Source organism: Salvelinus fontinalis, chromosome 13 (genome assembly GCF_029448725.1).
Source record: "Salvelinus fontinalis isolate EN_2023a chromosome 13, ASM2944872v1, whole genome shotgun sequence".
Classification (NCBI taxonomy): Eukaryota; Metazoa; Chordata; class Actinopteri; order Salmoniformes; family Salmonidae; genus Salvelinus; species Salvelinus fontinalis.
The window spans coordinates 50,439,456-50,460,220 of record NC_074677.1 but is presented as its reverse complement, the minus strand read 5'-3'; the positions used below and the strand labels follow the sequence as shown (position 1 = coordinate 50,460,220).

Here is a 20,765-nt window from a genome sequence, read left to right as displayed (position 1 = left end):
ATTGCATAGCGGAGAAGGTGTGGTGTGATTCGAAATGGTCGGTAATCTGTTTGTTGACTTGGCTTTCGAAGACCTTAGAAAGGCAGGGTAGGATAGATATAGGTCTGTAGCAGTTAGGGTCAAGGGTGTCCCCCCCTTTGAAGAGGGGGATAACCGCAGCTGCTTTCCAATCTTTGGGGATCTCAGACGACACGAAAGAGAGGTTGAAGAGGCTAGTAATAGGGGTGGCAACAATTTCAGCAGATAGTTTTAGAAAGAAAGGGTCCAGATTATCTAGCCCGGCTGATTTGTAAGGGTCCAGATTTTGCAGCTCATTAAGAACATCAGCTGACTGAATTTGGGAGAAAGAGAAATGGGGAAGGCTTGGGCGAGTAGCAGAGGGGAGGGCAGTGCTGTTGTCCGGGGTAGGGGTAGCCAGGTGGAAAGCATGGCCAGCCGTAGAAAAATGCTTATTGAAATTCTCAATTATAGTGGATTTGTCGGTGGTGACAGTGTTTCCTATCTTCAGAGCGGTTGGAAGCTGGGAGGAGGTGTTCTTATTCTCCATGGACTTTACGGTGTCCCAGAACTTTTTTGAATTTGTGTTGCAGGAAGCAAATTTCTGCTTGAAAAAGCTAGCCTTGGCTGTTCTAACTGCCTGTGTATATTGGTTTCTGGCTTCCCTGAAAAGTTGCATATCACGGGGGCTGTTCGATGCTAATGCAGAACGCCATAGGATGTTTTTCTGATGGTTAAGGGCAGTCAGGTCAGGAGAGAACCAAGGGCTATATCTGTTCCTGGTTCTAAATTTCTTGAATGGGGCATGCTTATTCAAGATGGTGAGGAAGGCATTTTTTAAAAATGACCAGGCATCCTCTACTGACGGGATGAGATCAATATCCTTCCAGGATATCCCGGCCAGGTCGATTAGGAAGGCCTGCTCGCTGAAGTGTTTCAGGGAGCGTTTGACAGTGATGAGTGGAGGTCGTTTGACCGCTGACCCATTACGGATGCAGGCAATGAGGCAGTGATCGCTGAGATCTTGGTTGAAAACAGCAGAGGTGTATTTGGAGGGCAAGTTTGTTAGGATGATATCTATGAGGGTACCCGTGTTTACGGAATTGGGGTGGTACCTGGTAGGTTCATTGATAATTTGTGTGAGATTGAGGGCATCAAGCTTAGATTGTAGGGTGGCTGGGGTGTTGAGCATGTTCAAATTTAGGTCGCCTAGCAGCACGAGCTCTGAAGATAGATGGGGGGCAATCAGTTCACATATAGTGTCCAGAGCACAGCTGGGGGCAGAGGGTGGTCTATAGCAGGCGGCAACGGTGAGAGACTTGTTTTTAGAGAGGTGGATTTTTAAAAGTAGAAGTTCAAATTGTTTGGGAACAGACCTGGATAGTATAACAGAACTCTGCAGGCAGTCTTTGCAGTAGATTGCAACACCGCCCCCTTTGGCCGTTCTATCTTGTCTGAAAATATTGTAATTGGGGATAAAAATGTCTGAATTTTTGGTGGTCTTTCTAAGCCAGGATTCAGACACGGCTAAAACATCCGGGTTGGTAGAGTGTGCTAAAGCAGTGAACAAAACAAACTTAGGGAGGAGGCTTCTAATGTTAACATGCATGAAGCCAAGGCTATTACGGTTACAGAAGTCATCAAAAGAGAGCGCCTGGGGAATAGGAGTGGAGCCAGGTACTGCAGGGCCTGGATTCACCTCTACATCACCAGAGGAACAGAGGAGAAGTAGGATAATGGTACGGCTAAAAGCTATGAGAATTGGTCGCCTAGAGCTACTAGAGCAGAGAGTAAAAGGAAGTTTCTGGGGGCGATAAAATAGTTTAAAGGAATAATGTACAGACAAAGGTATGGTAGGATGTGAATACAGTGGAGGTAAACCTAGGTATTGAGTGATGATGAGAGAGATCTTGTCTCTAGAAACATCATTGAAACCAGGTGATGTCATCGCATATGTGGGTGGCGGTATGTGTCGAACTGCTTTGCTTTATCTTGACCAGGTCGCAGTTGCAAATGAGAACTTGTTCTCAACTAGCCTACCTGGTTAAATAAAGGTGAAATAAAAATAAAAATAAATTTAAAGTAATATTTTATTGGGTGACTTTCACTTTTACGTGAGTCATTTTCTATTAAGTTATCTTTACTGTTACTCAAGTATGACAATTTGATACTTTTTCCACCACTGACTGTCTTTGGCTAAACTTTGTTTCTGGTTGTTGAGTCAATTAGACCATGCCCATTCAACTCATCTTTCTAAAAAATAAAACGTTTTTGCTAAATATATTAAGTTAGCTGGCTAACTTATTGATTCTGCTTTGTAGTATATGCTTCTGGTTAATGTTTGAAATTTACTGTGTGCTATTCGCAATACCCAACGTCAATCAATGTGCACAGCAATGATTTATACACTGAGTGTACAAAACATTAAGGACACCTGCTCTTTCCATGATATAGACTGACCAGGTGAAAGCTATGATCCCTTATTGATGTCACTTGTTTAAGCACCTTCAAACAGTGTAGATGAAGGGGAGGATACGGGTTAAAGAAAGATTTCTAAGCCTTGAGGCAATTGAGGCATGGATTGTGTATGTGTGCCATTCAGAGGGTGAATGGGTAAGACAAAAGATTTAAGTGCCTTTGAACTGGGTATAGTAGTAGGTGCCAAGCGCACCGGTTTGTGTCAAGAACTACAACGCTGCTGGGTTTTTCATGCTCAACAGTTTCCCGTGTGTATCAAGAATGGTCCACCACCCAAAGGACATCCAGCCAACTTGACACAACTGTGAGAAGCACTGAAGTCAACATGTGCCAGCATCCTTGTGGAACGGTTTCGACACCTTGTAGAGTCCATTCCCCGACAAAATTAGGTTCTGAAGTCAAAGGGGATCAGGGCGGGGCAACTCAATATTAGGAAGGTATCCTTCATGTTTTGTACTTTCAGTGTATAGACACTAGATGACTAACAAGGGGTGCTGTTTTAATGCCACCGCAGATCCATCTTGGCATTCCCCCACCATTGCTAAAGAAATGCATTAATGAATGTCTACATTTGTTCTATTAAAGACGGACACCTTAATACATATTTTTACATTGTGTGAGTAAAACATACAAAATAGAATGTAAACATTTTCCTTCAAGTATAATTTAAGTTTTGTTACTGTCCCCACTCCAACAAAAAAACTTTAAAAAATAACATTTTCTCCTTGAAACATTTAATTGAAATACTGTATAATTCCAATAATTCCTAGGAGTGGTTGGCTGACAAATTATGCGCGCAAATCGATGTGCCGGGATGGCGTGCATCAGATAGCTAGCAACAATGACAAGAAACTGCCATGTGGGAAATCGTAGGTGGCTCATTTCAGATAGTTTTATCTTGTTCTTGATACCGTCTTGTTTTGACTGACATGTCTATGCTAATATGGCTCAAATTCACGAGCTAGCTAACCAACAACTGTAACAATGTATTTGAGACAAGCGCTCACTGTGACAATGTATTTACAGTTGAAGTCGGAAGTTTACATACACCTTAGCCAAATACATTTAAACTCAGTTTGACAATTCCTGACATTTAATCCTAGTAAAAATTCCCTGTTTTAGGTCAGTTAGGATCACCACTATATTTTAAGAATGTGAAATGTCATAATAGTAGAGAGAATTATTTATTTCAGCTTTTATTTTTTTCATTACATTCCCAGTGGGTCAGAAGTTTACATACACTCAATCAGTATTTGGTGAACATCATTACAGGCGTTTGGAAAATACTCTCAAGGATGAACCAGACTTGTGGTCAGCAAATTTTTTTCTGAGGTCTTGGTTGATTTTCCCATGATGTCAAGCAGAGGCACTGTGTTTGAAGGTAGGCCTTGAAATACATCCACAGGTACACCTACAATTGACTCAAATTATGTAAATTAGCCTCTCAGAAGCTTCTAAAGCCATGACATAATTTTCTGGAATTTTACAAGCTTTTTAAAGGCGCAGTCAACTTAGTGTATGTAAACTTCTGACCCACTGAAATTGTGATAGTGGATAAGTTAAATAATCTGTCTGTAAACAATTGTTGATAAAATTTCCTGTGTCATGTAAAGTAGACATCCTAACAGACTTGCCAAAACTAGTTTAACAAGAAATTTGTGGAGTGGTTGAAAAACAAGTTAATGACTCCAACCTAAGTGTATATAAACTTCCACCGTGTGTACGTTAACATTGATACAATAGTTTACATGTTGTCAAGTCTAAGCCAACCTGGTCTGTTTTGCCCCATAATTGCGCACACGTCAGTTTTGTTGCTAAACAAACCTGTCGATGAAGGACTGCTTCTTTTAGTGTGATATCCAGGACCCTTGGGACATCCCTACCCTATTTGAAGTTGAATTTCAAGTCTTAAGTTTAGGGTTACGTGCCAATATGGCTGACCGGTGGCTTTAAAGCCTCTCATTGGCCAATACATAACATCAGCAAGGGTAGGGTTTGATCTTCATTGTCAACTTCTATTATTATTCAGCAACCACAGCCAGATTTCAACTAGGTACAGACCAGAACACAATATACACACAACCGCACCTCTGATTCAGAGGTGTTAAATGCGGAAGATACAGTTGGGATGTGCAATTAACTAGGTATCCCCTTTATTGTACAATAAGTTCTGCAAATGTGTAACTAAACATTGTTACAACTTGAAAGAATCCAGCAACAAGGGTAAAATACTGCCTGACCATATTGATAGCATTGTCAAACATTTGCTTTCATTGCACAGTATGAGGATAATGAAAGACTGGAGTCTTGGTATAGAAACACTTGTCAAAGAGTTTAATTAGCAAGAAAAAAACTGACATGAGTTCAGCAATGGAATGCATAATCTCGCATTCTCCCAAAACAACTTACAACTTTAAAGGGCAGGGGGAAAAGAACATGACAGCTAAACTGGCAAAGTCTTCAAAAATGAGACAAAGATCATGAACAGAAAGAAAAGAACATTCATGACAGTAAAAAAAAAAAGTATGAGGGGGAAAACTGAAAATGGACGCAAAACATGAAAGGTGGTAGAGCTGAATATGGTGTGGTCGGACGCATAGTGCAACTCCAACACAGACAGTGACTTCAATCACATACACACAAGTTCGGTACAAAACCACAACCAGCAGACTCTCAAACAACTTAGATTCACCCTTCCACAAGTGACAATAAAAAAACAGGACAGGCGGGGAAAATGTATTTTCTTATACAGAGGTTCCTTTAAAACCCACAATATCAGTGGCATTTGCTTGTGGAATGAATATCCTAATAGTACATGACGTTGAGAGCAGGGTTGAAGTCCATGGCCACTTTTGACCCACTCCGTACTTGTCAAAACAGTTATGCCTTAAATATTTACCCAAAAGTCAAATACACATTTCAAATTAATCAATTAATTGTTAAAATGGCATAGTTTGTCATGTCAAACAAGACTGTTGGTGCTAAACAGATACCTGCTCTAGTATAAGAAAAATGTTCAAGAACCGTTGAATCAATTTTATAATGTCTGGACAAAACGCATACAGCACTGCACAGTGGGGTCTTTGTACAACTATGTTGTTTTCTACACGCAAACAGTCATCTTTGCAGCCAACTAATGAGTTTGTAAGCATGCATTTAAGTCAGGTCATATGTTTAAATATACATTTACATAATGTCACAATTTTAAAGAAACATATCGTTAAAACACATACACCAAACATGCGCATGGAAATACATTAGGGTTTGTTTTGTTAATCTTGTCAACTCCCATACTGGTTATTCTGTGCACTTCTAAAAGATAGCAAAAATCTACAACCTTAAGTTGCAAGAGAATAGGCCATGTAATAAAGGGGTGCGAGCAGAGAAGCACAAAAACATTGCCAAAGAAATAAAGCATGCACTTCTCTTTCACTTGTTCAGACACCATTAGTATATGTAGATTTACCTGTATATGCAAATAGTTTTTTAGGAAAACCATAACATTTAAAAAAAAAAAAGCAGTGTAAGAGGAATAATCAAAGAAAACACAGCTTACACAGATGAGCCGGAATCAAAAAAAATGGACAGGGGGCAAAACAACCAAAAAAATAAAAAGTAAGAGGATGTTATGAATGCTTGTTGAGTGTTGACAGAGTGCTGCCCACGGTTTGGTCTTGTTTGGTGAAGGGGTCCTTTGGGTTTCACATTTTATTTTGCAGTCATCATTTGCACAAATTCTGAAAGACAAGATTGGAAACATTTGGAGGAGTGAGGCCACACATTACATTTGGCAAATGGTTGTCCATTCTGTAGGATACTACATGCGTCTAAGCTGACAAGTGATCGACACAGGAACAAACACGGTAATGTAAAGTAAAAAAAAACATTTGGGAGCCATCTACATTTGTACCACAGAATTGTGGTATAACACCATGTTTTTTTTAATCAGAGCTGTGTTCTGTTATTCAGCTCAATTATCCACACCTCTAATGAAGGTGGAGAGCATGACTGAGTAGGACACTTGGATATCTTGATGTGAAGATGAAATTTATTTCCGCACCCAGCTGCGTACCATTCATTATGCTTTTCAATGTTAAAACCTTTCATGAACATAGCATGTCCCAACAGTTTGCCCCGTACAGAGCCATTCTAAAATTTTCATTTGATTACAGCAATATAATCTGCACTGACATTGTCAATTGTTGCCTTAAAATAAATAAAACGTTATCAATTACAGAAAACGGACACTAGGAAATGGCAGAGCAAAGCCTATCTAACAGAAGGATGATCAACACATATGATCAAAGGGGATGTGATGGTTAAAATAATTGTCCTTTTTACTGTAACAAATGACTCAGCCACTCTTCCATTTTGAAATAACAAAGGTGTGAAGAACATTGTCCAACTGAAGAATACCTGAAACAACCTGTTCAGAAATATTGCTATGCCAACAAAACAAGGCAAGTTAAAATGCATGTTCTTGAATAGATTAAATCTGGTTTGACAGCATTCATTTTGTACATTTCATGGCTTGTGTATGGCCAACTCTGACTGATTCGCAATTTTCTGGTTAACACAAGTTTGAGACTAGATAGAGAAGATACGGAAACCGACCTTCGTAGTTGACCTGTCCATCTCCATCGATATCAGCCTCCCGGATCATCTCGTCCACCTCCTCGTCTGTCAGTTTCTCACCAAGGTTTGTCATAACATGACGCAGCTCTGCAGCACTGATATAGCCGTTACCATCCTGCAACACAATAGAGACAGTTTTAGTTTAGTGTTAACTAACATGCAGATCGTATTACTGAGTATTTCCTAAATATTGAATGTCAAATAATCCTGAATTTGGTCAACTCTGGAGAGGTTTGAGACATCCAATAAGAGTGATGGGACCCAATGGTTAATATTTTAAGTGCTATGACTGGCCAGTGTAAGACATTTGAACAGTCTCAAATCTGACATTCCCCAGTTTGGCTGACCTTGTCGAAGACTCTGAAGGCTTCTCTGATCTCCTCCTCACTGTCGGTATCCTTCATCTTCCTCGCCATCATGGTCAGGAACTCGGGGAAGTCAATGGTTCCATTTCCTGTGGATCACAAAGCAAAATTCTCACAGGAGGAAAACAATGATTCTTACAATGTAGGTCTTTCATCCCAATCATCAGATATTGCATCAGAACGGTATCAAAACCCTCCATTGTGTGTATAGCCTGTGTGTTCATTTGGGGGGAGAGAAATGGAGAGCATTTGTGTGTCTCACCATCAGCATCCACCTCATTGATCATGTCCTGCAGCTCGGCCTCTGTGGGGTTCTGTCCCAGTGAGCGCATCACGGTGCCCAGCTCTTTGGTGGTGATAGTGCCATCGCCATCCTTATCAAACAGCGAGAACGCCTCTTTGAACTCTGGATGACAAATGTAGATTGTCACTCTCCAGTCTACATTTCTATAATACAACATATTTCACTACACCCATCTAATGTATTGGAAAATAAAACACTGTAATATTAACTTAAACATCTAAAACACTGTGGTCATGTTTGAGCAAAAATGGCCATCTTACCAGCGATTTGTTCCTCTGTCAGTTGATCTGCCTGAAAGTAACACATTGTGAATTACACCACTTGATTTGATTCACCCTTTCTTGGACTTGTAAATCCTCTAATTTCTTTCAAATGCCACCCACAACATTCTAACCCAAGAGTTAATTCCCATATTTTGTCCTAGGCTACAAAAAAAATCTAAATGTAACAACCGCTAGTTACTTGTGATGTAGAACTTATGCCTATACATCTCTTAAACCTCCTGCTGTGTTCCAGTCAAATTGGACCTTTTTACAAGTTAACTCTGAAAAATGTAGTCAATTTCATCTGATTGTCTTAAGGTTCCATGACTTTGTACACACAGGGCATCAGAACACACAAAATACATTTAGAATTTCATTACATTTTGGATGTTTTATTTAACTTTTGTACAACTGTGGTGTTCCCTGTCAAAAATACAAAGTGTATAAAATTGAGTTCAGGCACATGCCCACTCAGACTACACACTTCCTCTCCCAAACCCCTACATGCATGTGTGTTTGAGCACACACACACACCTCAATCCCCTTCTTGGCTTCCATGGCAACCCCCACTGGACCCACACCAGTTGGCATTCTCACAAACAATCGCAACATTGTTTCAATAATATATAGTACTTCTCTCACAGCTCTGGTATATAACGCTTTTTTGAGGCCTTTACTCATGACACTGGTGAGGAGGAGAGAGTCCTTGTTAAACTTTGACACAAAGAGGTCTGATAAATAGCACAATGTTTAATCTGAGTATTTGTTATAGTCAAAACAATCCATACATTATGATTTTTTTTAACTAAAACGAGTTGTATGAGGTCAGGTCAATAAGGCCTACAGGTCATAAATAGCGAATAGAAGTTCAAAACCTGTAATGTTCATGATAACTTAAGTTGATAAAAAGATCTAACACAACATAAGTGATAATATATGTATTATTATGGATTTATAAATGGGGCAGTCATTTTGGACCGGGAACACATAATTAATTAACATGAAAAGAGCACAATAGGAGGGTTAAGTTGTATTATTGTATCACTAGTTTGTTAGCAAGTGATGTGTCAAATTAGACCACCATGCTCCATATTTGGTGCAATATTAGACCAGGCGACAGCACAGTGCCTTAGGTAGAAAGCAACACATTGCATCTGGGGATAACCGGTCTGAAATTAGCCACACCATACAAGTAAATGTTAGTTAGCTGTCTAAAGTCACAACACGTTGACTTTGACGGAACCAACTACTGTAACTAGACATCAACGGCATATGCCACCCCACCTCGTCCTGCTAGCGCATTATCAACACGTAAGGATAGGCCTAGGCTAGTTAGCCGCACAAAACTAGGTAGCTAGTGACTAACTATATGTAATTCGATATTTAGCTTACTATCGAAGGTAAATGTCGAGCAAAAACAGTGACAAAACCAAGAATAGTGTAGTGTTGACAAACAGCAATAGCTAACTATTAAGGTTAACGTTAGCTAACCAACTTGTTTCCTTGACGTAGCGAAGTTGCCTAGCTAACTGGCTGCCTATGTCGGACACAACTGACGTTAGCTAGTGAACGTTAGCTAAATTACTGATTGACGCAGATGTCGAGCTAGCTAACAATACATATAACGTTACTGTAGCTCGTTAGCCATCATAATGTGTGTAACCAACAAGTCTGACGTGCTGGCTGTGGCTAACTAGGTAACTCTTAGCCAACACTCATTGCTAGCTAACGTTAGCTAGGCTAGAGATATGGCTACACATGCATGTGTTAAGCCAATTCTATGAATCCAACATATTAATTTAATCGGACGTTTACACCAAATGTAACTTACCATGTTGCTATGATGATTTGATATTGCTAACAATTTCGCGTTGGAGATATGATAATCAAATTTTCCACACAGTCATCCGCGCCTTGCGCTCTTTGCCGCTTCAAGGTAAGTATCACTCCGCGTTGGTTTAGATTTCAACCCGGACACTGCACTCCCTAGCAACTCGGCTGTCACTATGGTGTCCGTGCGCCGAATATAATATTTTTTTAAACAGCGCGGCAGAAATGGGATTTATCTGCAACCTATAATCCTTATAGTCTTTACTAAAAAGTGGCGTTTTAACGTGGTCAATGTTCGTATTTTAAAACTTTAACAACATAATAATGCTAAATCTCTGTTTCCCTTTTCTTTGGAAACGTAAACTCGCTCATGTCTATGTTTGACTGAGAAACCCTGCGACTTTATACGGGCCACACTGAGCAATGGCGCACATCAGCTGACCCAGTAAACGGGACTAGATTGGTTTTCAGCCACCTGCAATGCGTCAGGGAGTCCTCGCAGGGAGTGGAGAGGCTGTTCCAATCTTAAAACCACAAAAACACTTGGCTAAATTTACAAATTGGGATCAGCAGCATAATGTTCAAGAAGCATACACGATTCTGTATAGCCTAGTCATATTGCATAGTAAGCCTAACATGGCTATTTGGAAACCTATTTTAGCGCAACCTGACTGTAGTTTGCACAGAGTTCCAATGTTTCTTCAGAGCAATCATCTGGACTGGATGAATTCAAATAATTGCACATAGGCCTATGCATTTTGAAGTGACCAATGTTGCAAACAGTATGCCCCTTATTTTTTCTATAGTAGAAGGGCCCTGTTTAGAGATGGAATACCTGTATTGCATGTCGAGAGAACCATTTGAGAAATTCTAAGATCGTGCTGTTCTTGTAGGTTTTGAAGTCCAACTCATTAACACATGATACCAGCTTAATTTAGAGCTATTTTGACCCCAATTAAGAAAAAACGAAGAGTTTCAGGTAGACAAATGCAGAGCTAGAAACCCCTTTGGATTTCCAGGAAGGAAGGTTGACAGTTAGCACCCCCAGGACTACCTGACACAGAAAAAGTAGACGCGAAGACACCTTCTCAGAAATATAATCCCCTTTTTAAGATCTCATTGTTTCTCTCAGTGTTAAGGTGTCCTCATCGCTCTGCCGAAATTCTGTGCAGCAGATCTGGTGTCAGTGACGAGGCTCTCGGTTTTCGGTTTTCATCCCCATCAGTCATCACAGAGGCCCTGATGCATTCTCCCTTAAACACCCCCATTTCCATCACTCATCCATACATGACAACTACAACCATTATGAGATATGTGTTGTGCTTAAATAAGACATTCCTTCAAAATAATATACACTGCTCAAAAAAATAAAGGGAACACTTAACCTGTCTAGGATCAGCGTGGCGCTAGCGGCACCCCCTCTTCATCTGTGAAGAGCACAGGACGCCAGTGGCGAATTTGCCAATCTTGGTGTTCTCTGGCAAATGCCAAACGTCCTGCACGGTGTTGGGCTGTAAGCACAACCCCCACCTGTGGACGTCGGACCCTCATACCACCCTCATGGAGTCTGTTTCTGACCGTTTGAGCAGACACATGCACATTTGTGGCCTGCTGGAGGTCATTTTGCAGGGCTCTGGCAGTGCACCTCCTTGCACAAAGGCGGAGGTAGCGGTCCTGCTGCTGGGTTGTTGCCCTCCTACGGCCTCCTCCACGTCTCCTGATGTACTGGCCTGTCTCCTGGTAGCGCCTCCATGCTCTGGACACTACGCTGACAGACACAGCAAACCATTTTGCCACAGCTCGCATTGATGTGCCATCCTGGATGAGCTGCACTACCGGAGCCACTTGTGTGGGTTGTAGACTCCGTCTCATGCTACCACTAGAGTGAAAGCACCGCCAGCATTCAAAAGTGACCAAAAAATCAGCCAGGAAGCATAGGAACTGAGAAGTGGTGTGTGCTCACCACCTGCAGAACCATTCCTATTTGGGGGGTGTCTTACTAATTGCCTATAATTTCCACCTTTTGTCTATTCCATTTGCACAACAGCATGTGAAATTTATTGTCAATCAGTGTTGCTTCCTAAGTGGACAGTTTGATTTCACAGAAGTGTGATTGACTTGGAGTTACATTGTGTTGTTTAAGTGTTCCCTTTATTTTTTGAGCAGTGTATATATACAGCACCAGTCAAAAGTTTGGAAACACCTAAACGGTTTTTCTTTATTTTTACTATTTTCTACATTGTAGAATAATAGTGAAGACATCCAAACTATGAAATAACACATATGGAATCATGTAGTAACCAAAAAAGTGTTAAACAAATCAAAATATATTTTATATTTGAAATTATTCAAAGTAGCCACATTTTGCATTGATGACAGCTTTGCACACTCTTGACATTCTCTCAACCAGCTTCACCTGGAATGCTTTTCCAACAGTCTTGAAGGAGTTCTCACATATACTGAGCATTTGTTGGCTGCTTTTCCTTCACTCTGCGGTTCAACTCATCCCCAACCATCTCAATTGGGTTGAGGTCAGGTGATTGTGGAGGCCAGGTCATCTGATGCAGCACTCCATCCCTCTCCTTCTTAGTCAAATAGCCCTTACAAAGCCTGGAGGTGTGTTTTGGGTCATTGTCCTGTTGAAAAACAAATGATAATCCCACTAAGCGCAAACCAGATGGGATGTATCGCTGCAAAATGCTGTGGTAGTTATGCAGGTTAAGTGTGCCTTGAATTCTAAATAAATCATTGTCACCAGCAAAGCACCCCAACACCATAACACCTCCTCCTCCATGCTTTACAGTGGGAACCACACATGCGGAGATCATCTGTTCACCTACTCTGTGTCTCACAAAGACACGGTGTTTGGAACCAAAAATCTCAAATTTGGACTCATCAGATCAAAGGACTTATTTCCACCGGTCTAATGTCCATTGCTTGTGTTTCTTGGCTCAAGCAAGTCTCTTCTTATTGGTGTCCTAGTAGTGGTTTCTTTGCAGCAATTCGACCATGAAGGCCTGATTCACGCAGTCTCCTCTGAACAGTTGATGTTGAGATGTGTCTGTTACTTGAACACTGAACCATTTATTTGGGCTGGAATTTCTGAGACTGAAAACGAATGAACTTATCTTCTGCAGCAGAGGTAACTCTGGGTCTTCCTTTAATGTGGCGGTTCTCATGAGAGCCAGTTTCATCATAGTGCTTGATGGTTTTTGCAACTGCACTTGAAACTTTCAAAGTTCCTGACATTTTCCAGTTTGACTGAACTTCATGTCTTAAAGTAATGATGGACTGTTGTTTCTCTTTGCTTATTTGAGCTATTCTTGCCCTAATATGGACTTGTTCTTTTACCATATAGGGCTATCGTCTGTATACCACCCCTACCTTTCACAACTGATTGTCTCAAACACATTGAAAGAAATTCCACAAATTAACTTAACAAAGCACACCTGTTAATTGAAATGCATTCCAGGCAACTACCTCATGTAGTTGGTTAAGAGAATGCCAAGAGTGTGCAAAGCTGTCAAGGCAAAGGGTGGCTAGTTTGAAGAATCTCAGATCTTTTATTTAACACTTGTTACTACATGATTCCATAAGTGTTTTCATTTTGATGTCTTCACTATTATTCTACAAGGTAGAAAATAGTAAAAAATAAAGGAAAACCCTGGAGTGAGTAGATGTGTCCAAACATTTGACTGGTACTGTATACATTTTTTAAATGAATTTCACTAGTCCACACCATGAAAACCCAGAATAGTCTCTCGGAGGCCATTGTGAACCCACATTTATAGTAAGGGGTAGTTTGCTAGTGTTTTAGAAAATCTGAATGAGGGTTTGTGATACAAGAGGTAAAGTGGTGTTAGTTATACACTAAGAAAAGCAACCACACATCACTAGTGTAGGTTTTTGTGACAATCAGCTAAATTTAGAACCATTACACTTAGTGTACGAAGGATAACCTTTCCCCCCCTCTGATGGAAATCTAAAATCAACTAGGCCAATAGCAGTCATATGGCTTGAACATCATTGATTGTTCCTATGTTCCTCCCACAGAGGCTTTTCCATCCTAGACTGATCAACAAATAGATTGCACATTTATACTCTTGAAGGCATATATGTTGAATCACAACCATCTCATAATCCACTTCTGTGGAGGCAAACAGCAAGAGCCACTGTGTCCATCTATAGAGGTGTCTCCCCCAGGGTTGCCATATAAATGCTCAGTAAGTGTTAAAATAGTCAGGTGAGACAGAGCTCTCCCCATGCGTATCTATAAATAAAGATGCCAAGAGACGTTCAAGTGCACCTGGTCCTGGATGGAAGTCTGAATCGAGTGCTAGCTTTAAGGTCTAATTTTCACACAACATTGCTAGCCTAAATAAAACAGACTAGTAAAGGTTGTATTCAGTTTTATTTATTTCCCTGTTTATCATGCCAATTTAGTATGAGGAAAGAGTTTCAGCCCCTCCACCTTTGATGTGTTTTACACTTCCCTCAGCTGCAAAAGCAATCAGAGAATTCTTGAAACGTGAGAAAGGAGCATTACTTTAACACAATTACAACATGTCAATAAGGGACGAACCAAGCCCCCCCCCCCAAATAAACTTTAAAAATGGCCAATAAAACACATTTTAAAATGGTCAATTCAATCTGGAATGTATTTTCAGTAACAGCAAGATAGACAGATTGTTGTTGAGGCTTGACTGGTGCTTGCGATGAGGACATTTGCATGTCAGACCAACACCATATTATAGAATACATAATTCACAGCAGTTACTATTTTCTAAGCTAAAATTCTGACAATTTGACTAGTACCAGTGTGACAGTAACTATTTCAGACATAAAAAAGTAACAGAATGCCCTAAAAAAAAAAAAATGTGATTTTAAAATGGTCACCACAGAGAGACAACTACTTTAACATCAATGCCCACATACAGATGGTGCTGGGATCTCCCCCCTCTCTAGGCTATGTAGGGGAACTGTAGCAGGACAGCCTGTCCCGGGCCCAACTCCAGTGCAGAGAGCCCCACAGCACTGTCGGGGGCCAGGTTGGCCTTGTCTGTGCTCACCTGGACCACAGCCTGAGCAGGCCGGTCAGGGTGGGCCAGCTGAAGGGTCACCACGTCGCTGCCCCAGTTGAAGGCAGCGATGTAGCGCCCACTCTGGTCCCACTGGCGGAGGTAGGCCAGGGCAGAGGTGGAGTTGAAAAGGGGAATGTAGTCCCCGTGCTGCAGGGAACGCTCTCTCCCACGCAGGTCACTCAGTGTCTTGAAGAAGGAACGGCAGGCGAGCCTCTGTTCTTTCTCCTTCTGTGGGTGATAAGAATTAAACATTCATGTCCTTGCTTTGCCAACAGTTGTATTTTTAAATCTGAATGAATGTAATGTGCATATGTATTTTTATACAAACAGAATGTGTATGCATTAGCATCTCACTTACCGTAGCAGTTGCATTTGTCTCATCCTCCAGGGAATCCCACAGCATCTTAGGGGACTTTGTATACTGTTATAGAACAATTAACACCAATAAATATCAAGACAATATATTCTTTTAAAAAGTGGGACTCATTTCTCCAAGGCTATAGCTGTTATTTGTTTTGTGAAACATTAGTTGCGGAAACCCCCTGCTCACCTCATCAGCCAGGGCAATCTCATCCCCATAGTTGAACACTGGGGTTCCGGGCAGTGTGAGCAAGAGCATCTGGTTGAAGTTGACCATGTCTGGGCCCACCAGTGTGGCCAGGTGACCCTCCTTCCTGTCCCCAATGTTCCAGGCTAGCTGGGTCTGGTTGTGGGAGGAAAGCAGCTGCTGGACAGTCTGAGCACGGTCTAAAGCGGTCATGGTCTTAGACCGGAGGGCCCCAGATAGGAGTAGGTCCACCCCAGTGGAGTTCAGCAGTTCAGAGACGTCAACAGCAGAGGTCTTCGCAGTCACTCCAATCAGAATCCTGAGCAAGAAAGAAAAATGCTTGCCTTTACTCAATGAATGTTATCTACACAAGTCACACAATGTTCCCAATGTAATAGAATTAAGATCCAGTATCAGCTTTCTTCTCGGCAGCAGTCAGTGCAGTTTACACCACTAGATGGCACAAGTTCCCAAACTATACCTTCACTAAACCACCAGGGGGCTCACATGCATAACAATCTACTCAGAGGCTCAGTTGAGTGATGTACATAATTGTGGACATGTACTTACCTTCTCTTTCCTTCCGCAGTCCCATTCTGGACAATGGCTCGAATGTCAGCCCAAAGAGATGGAACTATGCTGGCCACGCGCTCTACACCAGACAGCTGGATCCCATCCACACCTTGGTTCAGCCAGAACACCAGGGCAGACTAGACAGAGGGTTCACATATTATTAGATAGATACACTCAAATACATTGTTGGGACTGAGTGAGTGGATTTAATGAGTTCACCGAGAAGAGATGCTCCGAACGCTTACCTTGAGTCTCTCAGCAACGTTGGTGACACTGACGTTAGAGAACCATGGTCCACTTCCCAGATAGTTGGGAGTCAGATCCAGGATCACATTGATGCCTGTCAGAAAGGGGCGAGAGAGTTAGTCCATCCGAAATTCAACTGACCAACCAATTCATCAGTTTCAGCAGGCAACAAATTAAATGGCGGTATAAATATAGACACTATACTCACTCTTCTTGTGCGCAGCTATAACGAGCCCTTTGAACTGTTCCAGATTGCCAGCATCAGAGGAGATCTCCTCAAAGTTCAGGCTAACAGGGTCATCTGCAGGGGCAACATGGATGGGCCCAACAACAAGTCCCTTCACCTTCAGCTGGCTCAGACTGTCAAGCTTCTCCTCCACACCTGTTACACGTTAGAAAACTGCTTACTAAGTGTCCATTCATGTATAATTAACACGCTACTGAATTAGGGAGAGCACCACCTTCAATATGGATTTTAAATCTCATTTGTAAAAAACATTATACTGTTCATTGTCACCTTTATGTAAATATCAAATTTTCTATAAAGCCCTATCAAGTGAATAGTAACTGCCAACTGGTGGGTAATAGCTCTGCTCCCACCAACAAGTTCCAGACAGCCATTGTGTTGCCCAGTTCCTAGTGTGACTAATACCCTCAAACAAGAAACCTGCCAAACCAGTCATTGAGGGTGTAGCGAAGGAACAGGAGAAGAAACTGGATTCTGCTGGTTCAGCAGATCCACATCCCCCAGAGTGGAGTCACGGAAGTGGGAAACTTGTTCATTTGCAATCAATCTGACTTCAATACTCCTATGGCACACACTTGGAAGTGCTAAAGCATATGCATTTTAAAATATCATGTCTAGTCACATGAACTGCTACTCCCTGTCAACACCGCGTCAGACCCAATTTCAGTGTCCCCAGAACTTCACTCAGTAATCCCACCCAGTCTATGTGGTTCAATATACTCAAAGTACTACTTAATATAAAGCTGGCTTAGACCTAGTGGGTTTCACCACAAATCTGTTATTCATTGTCACCCCTTTCAGTGACTCTTACCCTTCAGATTCTGGGTCTCGCTGAAAGCTTGCACATCTCCAATTTGGTACAGAGGTCCATAATTCCACCAGTTCATGGCAGGAAGGTCTTTGCAGCGAGGTGCTTGAACAATGATGGCCACAGCGCCAACCAGCATCCCCAGCCAGCCCAGCCAGAACAGAATCAGAAGGGCCCATCGCGTACGGACCCACCTTTAGGAGAGAGATTATTAGTAATGCAATTAACCTATATGTACTATTGAGCTACAGTCTATTCCAGGTCTTGATGTTGCTTACGCAGGTGTTCCAGCAACTCTGAGGAGTTCCTCTTTGGATAGACCGGTAAATTTAGTCTCAATCTCCTCAGGGATTTTCACTTTAATGCTGCCGTTCTTCTCCGTGCTGGTGGGAGAACCGGCATCTCCGTTCCCTGCCCCGCCAGTTATTGGCCGCTTCTCCTGGTCCATCTCATTCAACTCCACATCCTTCATGTCCACCTCTGTGCCCTTAGTCATTGTGACGTTGGTTAAGGTGAGATTTTCTTCATAAAAAGAAAGATAACAGTATAATTGCTGCCGGGAACAGTTGTGAGTTACATTGGGCATGTTCCTCTGCCCAGGCGTTGCTAACGCATGCCAGATCGTACACCGCCTGGATAGGTATTTTAAGTGTCTGCAATCCACATGTTATAGACCACTTTGTGTTTGCAAACATAGTCTCACGAGGGCGATGCGCGCAAATTAGTAGCAGAACACGGCAGTGGCGGTTCTAGACCATTTCAACTGGGGGGGCAAGCTGGGGCCAGTTGTACAGTTAGAGGGGCCAGTTACATTAGACGTTATTGTTGTCATATCGTTTTGCATGTGGTACGATACTGCTCCGCCTAAAGCCGTCCCTCTAGAAAATGTGGGTTAAATTAGTGTTCCGCGTTGCCACTGTCTAATAACTGATTTAAAAAAAGAAAGATAGCAAAAATGAGTTATGTAAAAATGATTTCATACTCCACATTTAGGGGGGCCACAAAATTGTTGTCACAACCACCCCAGAACAGCTAGTGGAACATGGGGGATTTATATTGTGGAACGCCAGCAGAAAAAGCTTACGTTAATTAAAGCAAGAATCAAAACATAATTGTAAGGGTATGAGAACCCAAAAAAATATTTTGTTATCCTAGATTTACGTTTTTATTACTTCTATGTTGAATGGGCGCAGATGGCTTTGTTACTGCAGCCAAGAGTCACGCGCATCTGTCCCTGACGTCAGCGTGTCGTGTACTGGGAACGGGTCAGTAGCGATCGGTCGATCGATTACGTGGCATTCAACCATTGTTTGATGCATGCAACGTCTGAGCAGAGGAAATAAACCATGTGTCATGCACAAACGATGGTCTTATTGAATGGCAATTGTATGAAACATTGCATCATCTTACAACAAAACACTGAGGCAAATATGGTAATTACAGTATAACTGTGTTTAATATTGTGACATAATTGAAAGGCTAATATATCGGATCTGAGCCAGGGTGGCAAAAGGGGTTACATTCCCATCGCGCAATAGGCTAATTGTTGGCTTGATCATCGGCAATTGTTAAAGCAATTGCCACCAATTCAACGAGATAAAATGTAGCCTAACATCCTCATTCAATGTCTCGTCGGTAAAATTGTTACGGTAGACAACATCCTTTGAAACATTAGGATATAGCGGGCTTATAGTCTAGCGTGCGTTAAACCGGATTGGTCTAGTTTAATTCTAGTGAACGCATGAGGCACACATGCACCAAGCAGAAAACAGAACAGGCAAAGTGCCATAAGATATATACATTTAATTTTTTGTCACTACATAAGTAAAAACTTAACACTATATTTAAATGATATAGTGGGGTATGAACAGTTGAAATATGCCTGCATAAAATCCAAATAATTTTCTGTCACTGGACAAACCAATGATGTCATATCTATGTAGGGCAGGCTATGAGACAAACAGTCAAAGTAGGCCTCAGGAAAACAACCCTCACTTTAGGATACATTTTTTATTTGATTTAACCTTTATTTAACCTAGTCTACAAAACCCAATCTACATTCACATGTACGTAATAAGCAACCCATCATTACCTGGTCAAGAAAACTGGTCGTTTATTTTTCAGTGCGAGCTCAGATTTACCTCGTTGCTGAAGAAAATTGTTGATCTACAGCATCCGTGAAGGGCTCTTTATGTAGCAGCGTACCCGCAGTAGTTTTACGACCGCCCAGTTTTAAGGAAGTGCCGACATCACAAATTGCAGATTGATCAATTATGAGTGTGATCAATGTAATCTTTAACTTCAGCACATGCTGACATAACACAAATTCGATAAATTGGACAGTGGACCATTTGAGACAAATCGATATGCATTTCATGGTTTGGCAATTCGGATGTTTGCGTTTGAAAAAGTCCACCTTAAGCGGTCCGCCATTGACCAGACGTGCGTCCCCCATCATGTTTTCATGAGTTGACAAGAAATGACACAAACAACTTGTGGGAAATAGATCTCGGTGCTCTATATTTGGAATAACGAAGGAGGATAGAACTGTCAAATGGTGAATAATATTATAGGCCTAGTGATCTCCTCTTTAATAAAACGAATTATATTTCTGTGATATTGTCTGTTATATTTTCCGTCCATCCATCCTGCTAGAAAACATCTGCAAAAGACAGAAATTGTAGTTTATGGAAAATATACGATTGTGTTCAAATTTAGATATTGGCACTTTGATATACTGAAATTAGTGACTGATTGAGGACAGTAGGCTACTGTACCAATAGTCTAAAACATCCAAGCAAATAAAGCTCTCAACCTTTGACCAAGAAAAAGCTTATTCCTAAATTGCTGCAAAAATCTCCTGTGTACATAATCCGTCTTTCCATTTTTTTCAACTCCAGACTCCTTGGAATTGTTTGTGTTATTCTCAAGAACATTCTGGTAATAGGCTATTTATTTATGTTGATCCACATCCTCAAGTCAAAGCAATGATTAGAATAACTAAACCTGTTAAATGTAAAGTCATAATGTAGATTTCTGCCTATATAGACATACACAAAGTCATTATTCATCATGAGAGGGCCATAAACAATACCTAGTAATGCTTATACTGCCAGAAAGATTAAAATATCACCTTTCTGGTATTTTTATTTTAGAGTTATACATTGCTGAGGTGTAATCACTATTCACAAGGTCAAATACACAGTACAAATATGAGAAAAATGTGATGTATGATTTTTTTGGTAACACTTCATTTTAAAGGGTCATTATTACAGTGTGCTTACATATGTAATTACACTGTAACAAGTATTGTAGTTAATTGTAATAACTCATAGTTGCACACTAATAACATGTATCTGGTGGTAATTGCAGTCTAATTAGAGGTGCAACA

At 41.2% G+C, this 20,765-nt stretch overlaps 2 protein-coding genes across 2 annotated transcripts; both read right to left on the bottom strand.

Annotated features, from left to right (window-relative positions):
* Positions 1-4,786: 4,786 nt before the first annotated feature.
* Positions 4,787-10,259, bottom strand: LOC129868890 (calmodulin-1). Its single transcript, XM_055943213.1, has 6 exons — positions 9,874-10,259; positions 8,040-8,070; positions 7,738-7,881; positions 7,458-7,564; positions 7,090-7,225; positions 4,787-6,212 (listed from the first exon to the last, which is right to left on the bottom strand). Exons 1-6 carry the CDS (start codon positions 9,874-9,876, stop codon positions 6,184-6,186), a joined length of 450 nt encoding a protein of 149 aa, XP_055799188.1. The 5' UTR covers positions 9,877-10,259; the 3' UTR covers positions 4,787-6,183.
* A 4,005-nt stretch (positions 10,260-14,264) lies between these two features.
* LOC129868889 (4F2 cell-surface antigen heavy chain-like) lies at positions 14,265-19,576 on the bottom strand. Its single transcript, XM_055943212.1, has 9 exons — positions 19,467-19,576; positions 17,653-17,896; positions 17,378-17,568; positions 16,528-16,701; positions 16,319-16,413; positions 16,071-16,210; positions 15,504-15,819; positions 15,312-15,374; positions 14,265-15,181 (listed from the first exon to the last, which is right to left on the bottom strand). The coding sequence occupies exons 2-9, from the start codon at positions 17,868-17,870 to the stop codon at positions 14,834-14,836; spliced, it is 1,545 nt and encodes a 514-aa protein (XP_055799187.1). The 5' UTR covers positions 17,871-17,896; positions 19,467-19,576; the 3' UTR covers positions 14,265-14,833.
* Between the last annotated feature and the right edge of the window lie 1,189 nt (positions 19,577-20,765).

Excerpts from the sequence above, each read along its gene's own strand:
- LOC129868890 (XM_055943213.1), bottom strand. Across the intron at positions 7,565-7,737 it reads CAATGAGGTGGATGCTGATG|GAAATGGAACCATTGACTTC; the intron begins GTGAGACACACA and ends TGTGATCCACAG. Across the intron at positions 6,213-7,089 it reads TGGACAGGTCAACTACGAAG|AATTTGTGCAAATGATGACT; the intron begins GTCGGTTTCCGT and ends CTTGTCTTTCAG.
- LOC129868889 (XM_055943212.1), bottom strand. The coding sequence starts at position 17,870 with ATGACTAAGGGCACAGAGGTGGACATGAAGGATGTGGAGTTGAATGAG. Across the intron at positions 17,569-17,652 it reads AGAGTTGCTGGAACACCTGC|GTGGGTCCGTACGCGATGGG; the intron begins GTAAGCAACATC and ends TCTCTCCTAAAG. Across the intron at positions 15,820-16,070 it reads ACTGCGGAAGGAAAGAGAAG|GATTCTGATTGGAGTGACTG; the intron begins GTAAGTACATGT and ends TTTCTTGCTCAG.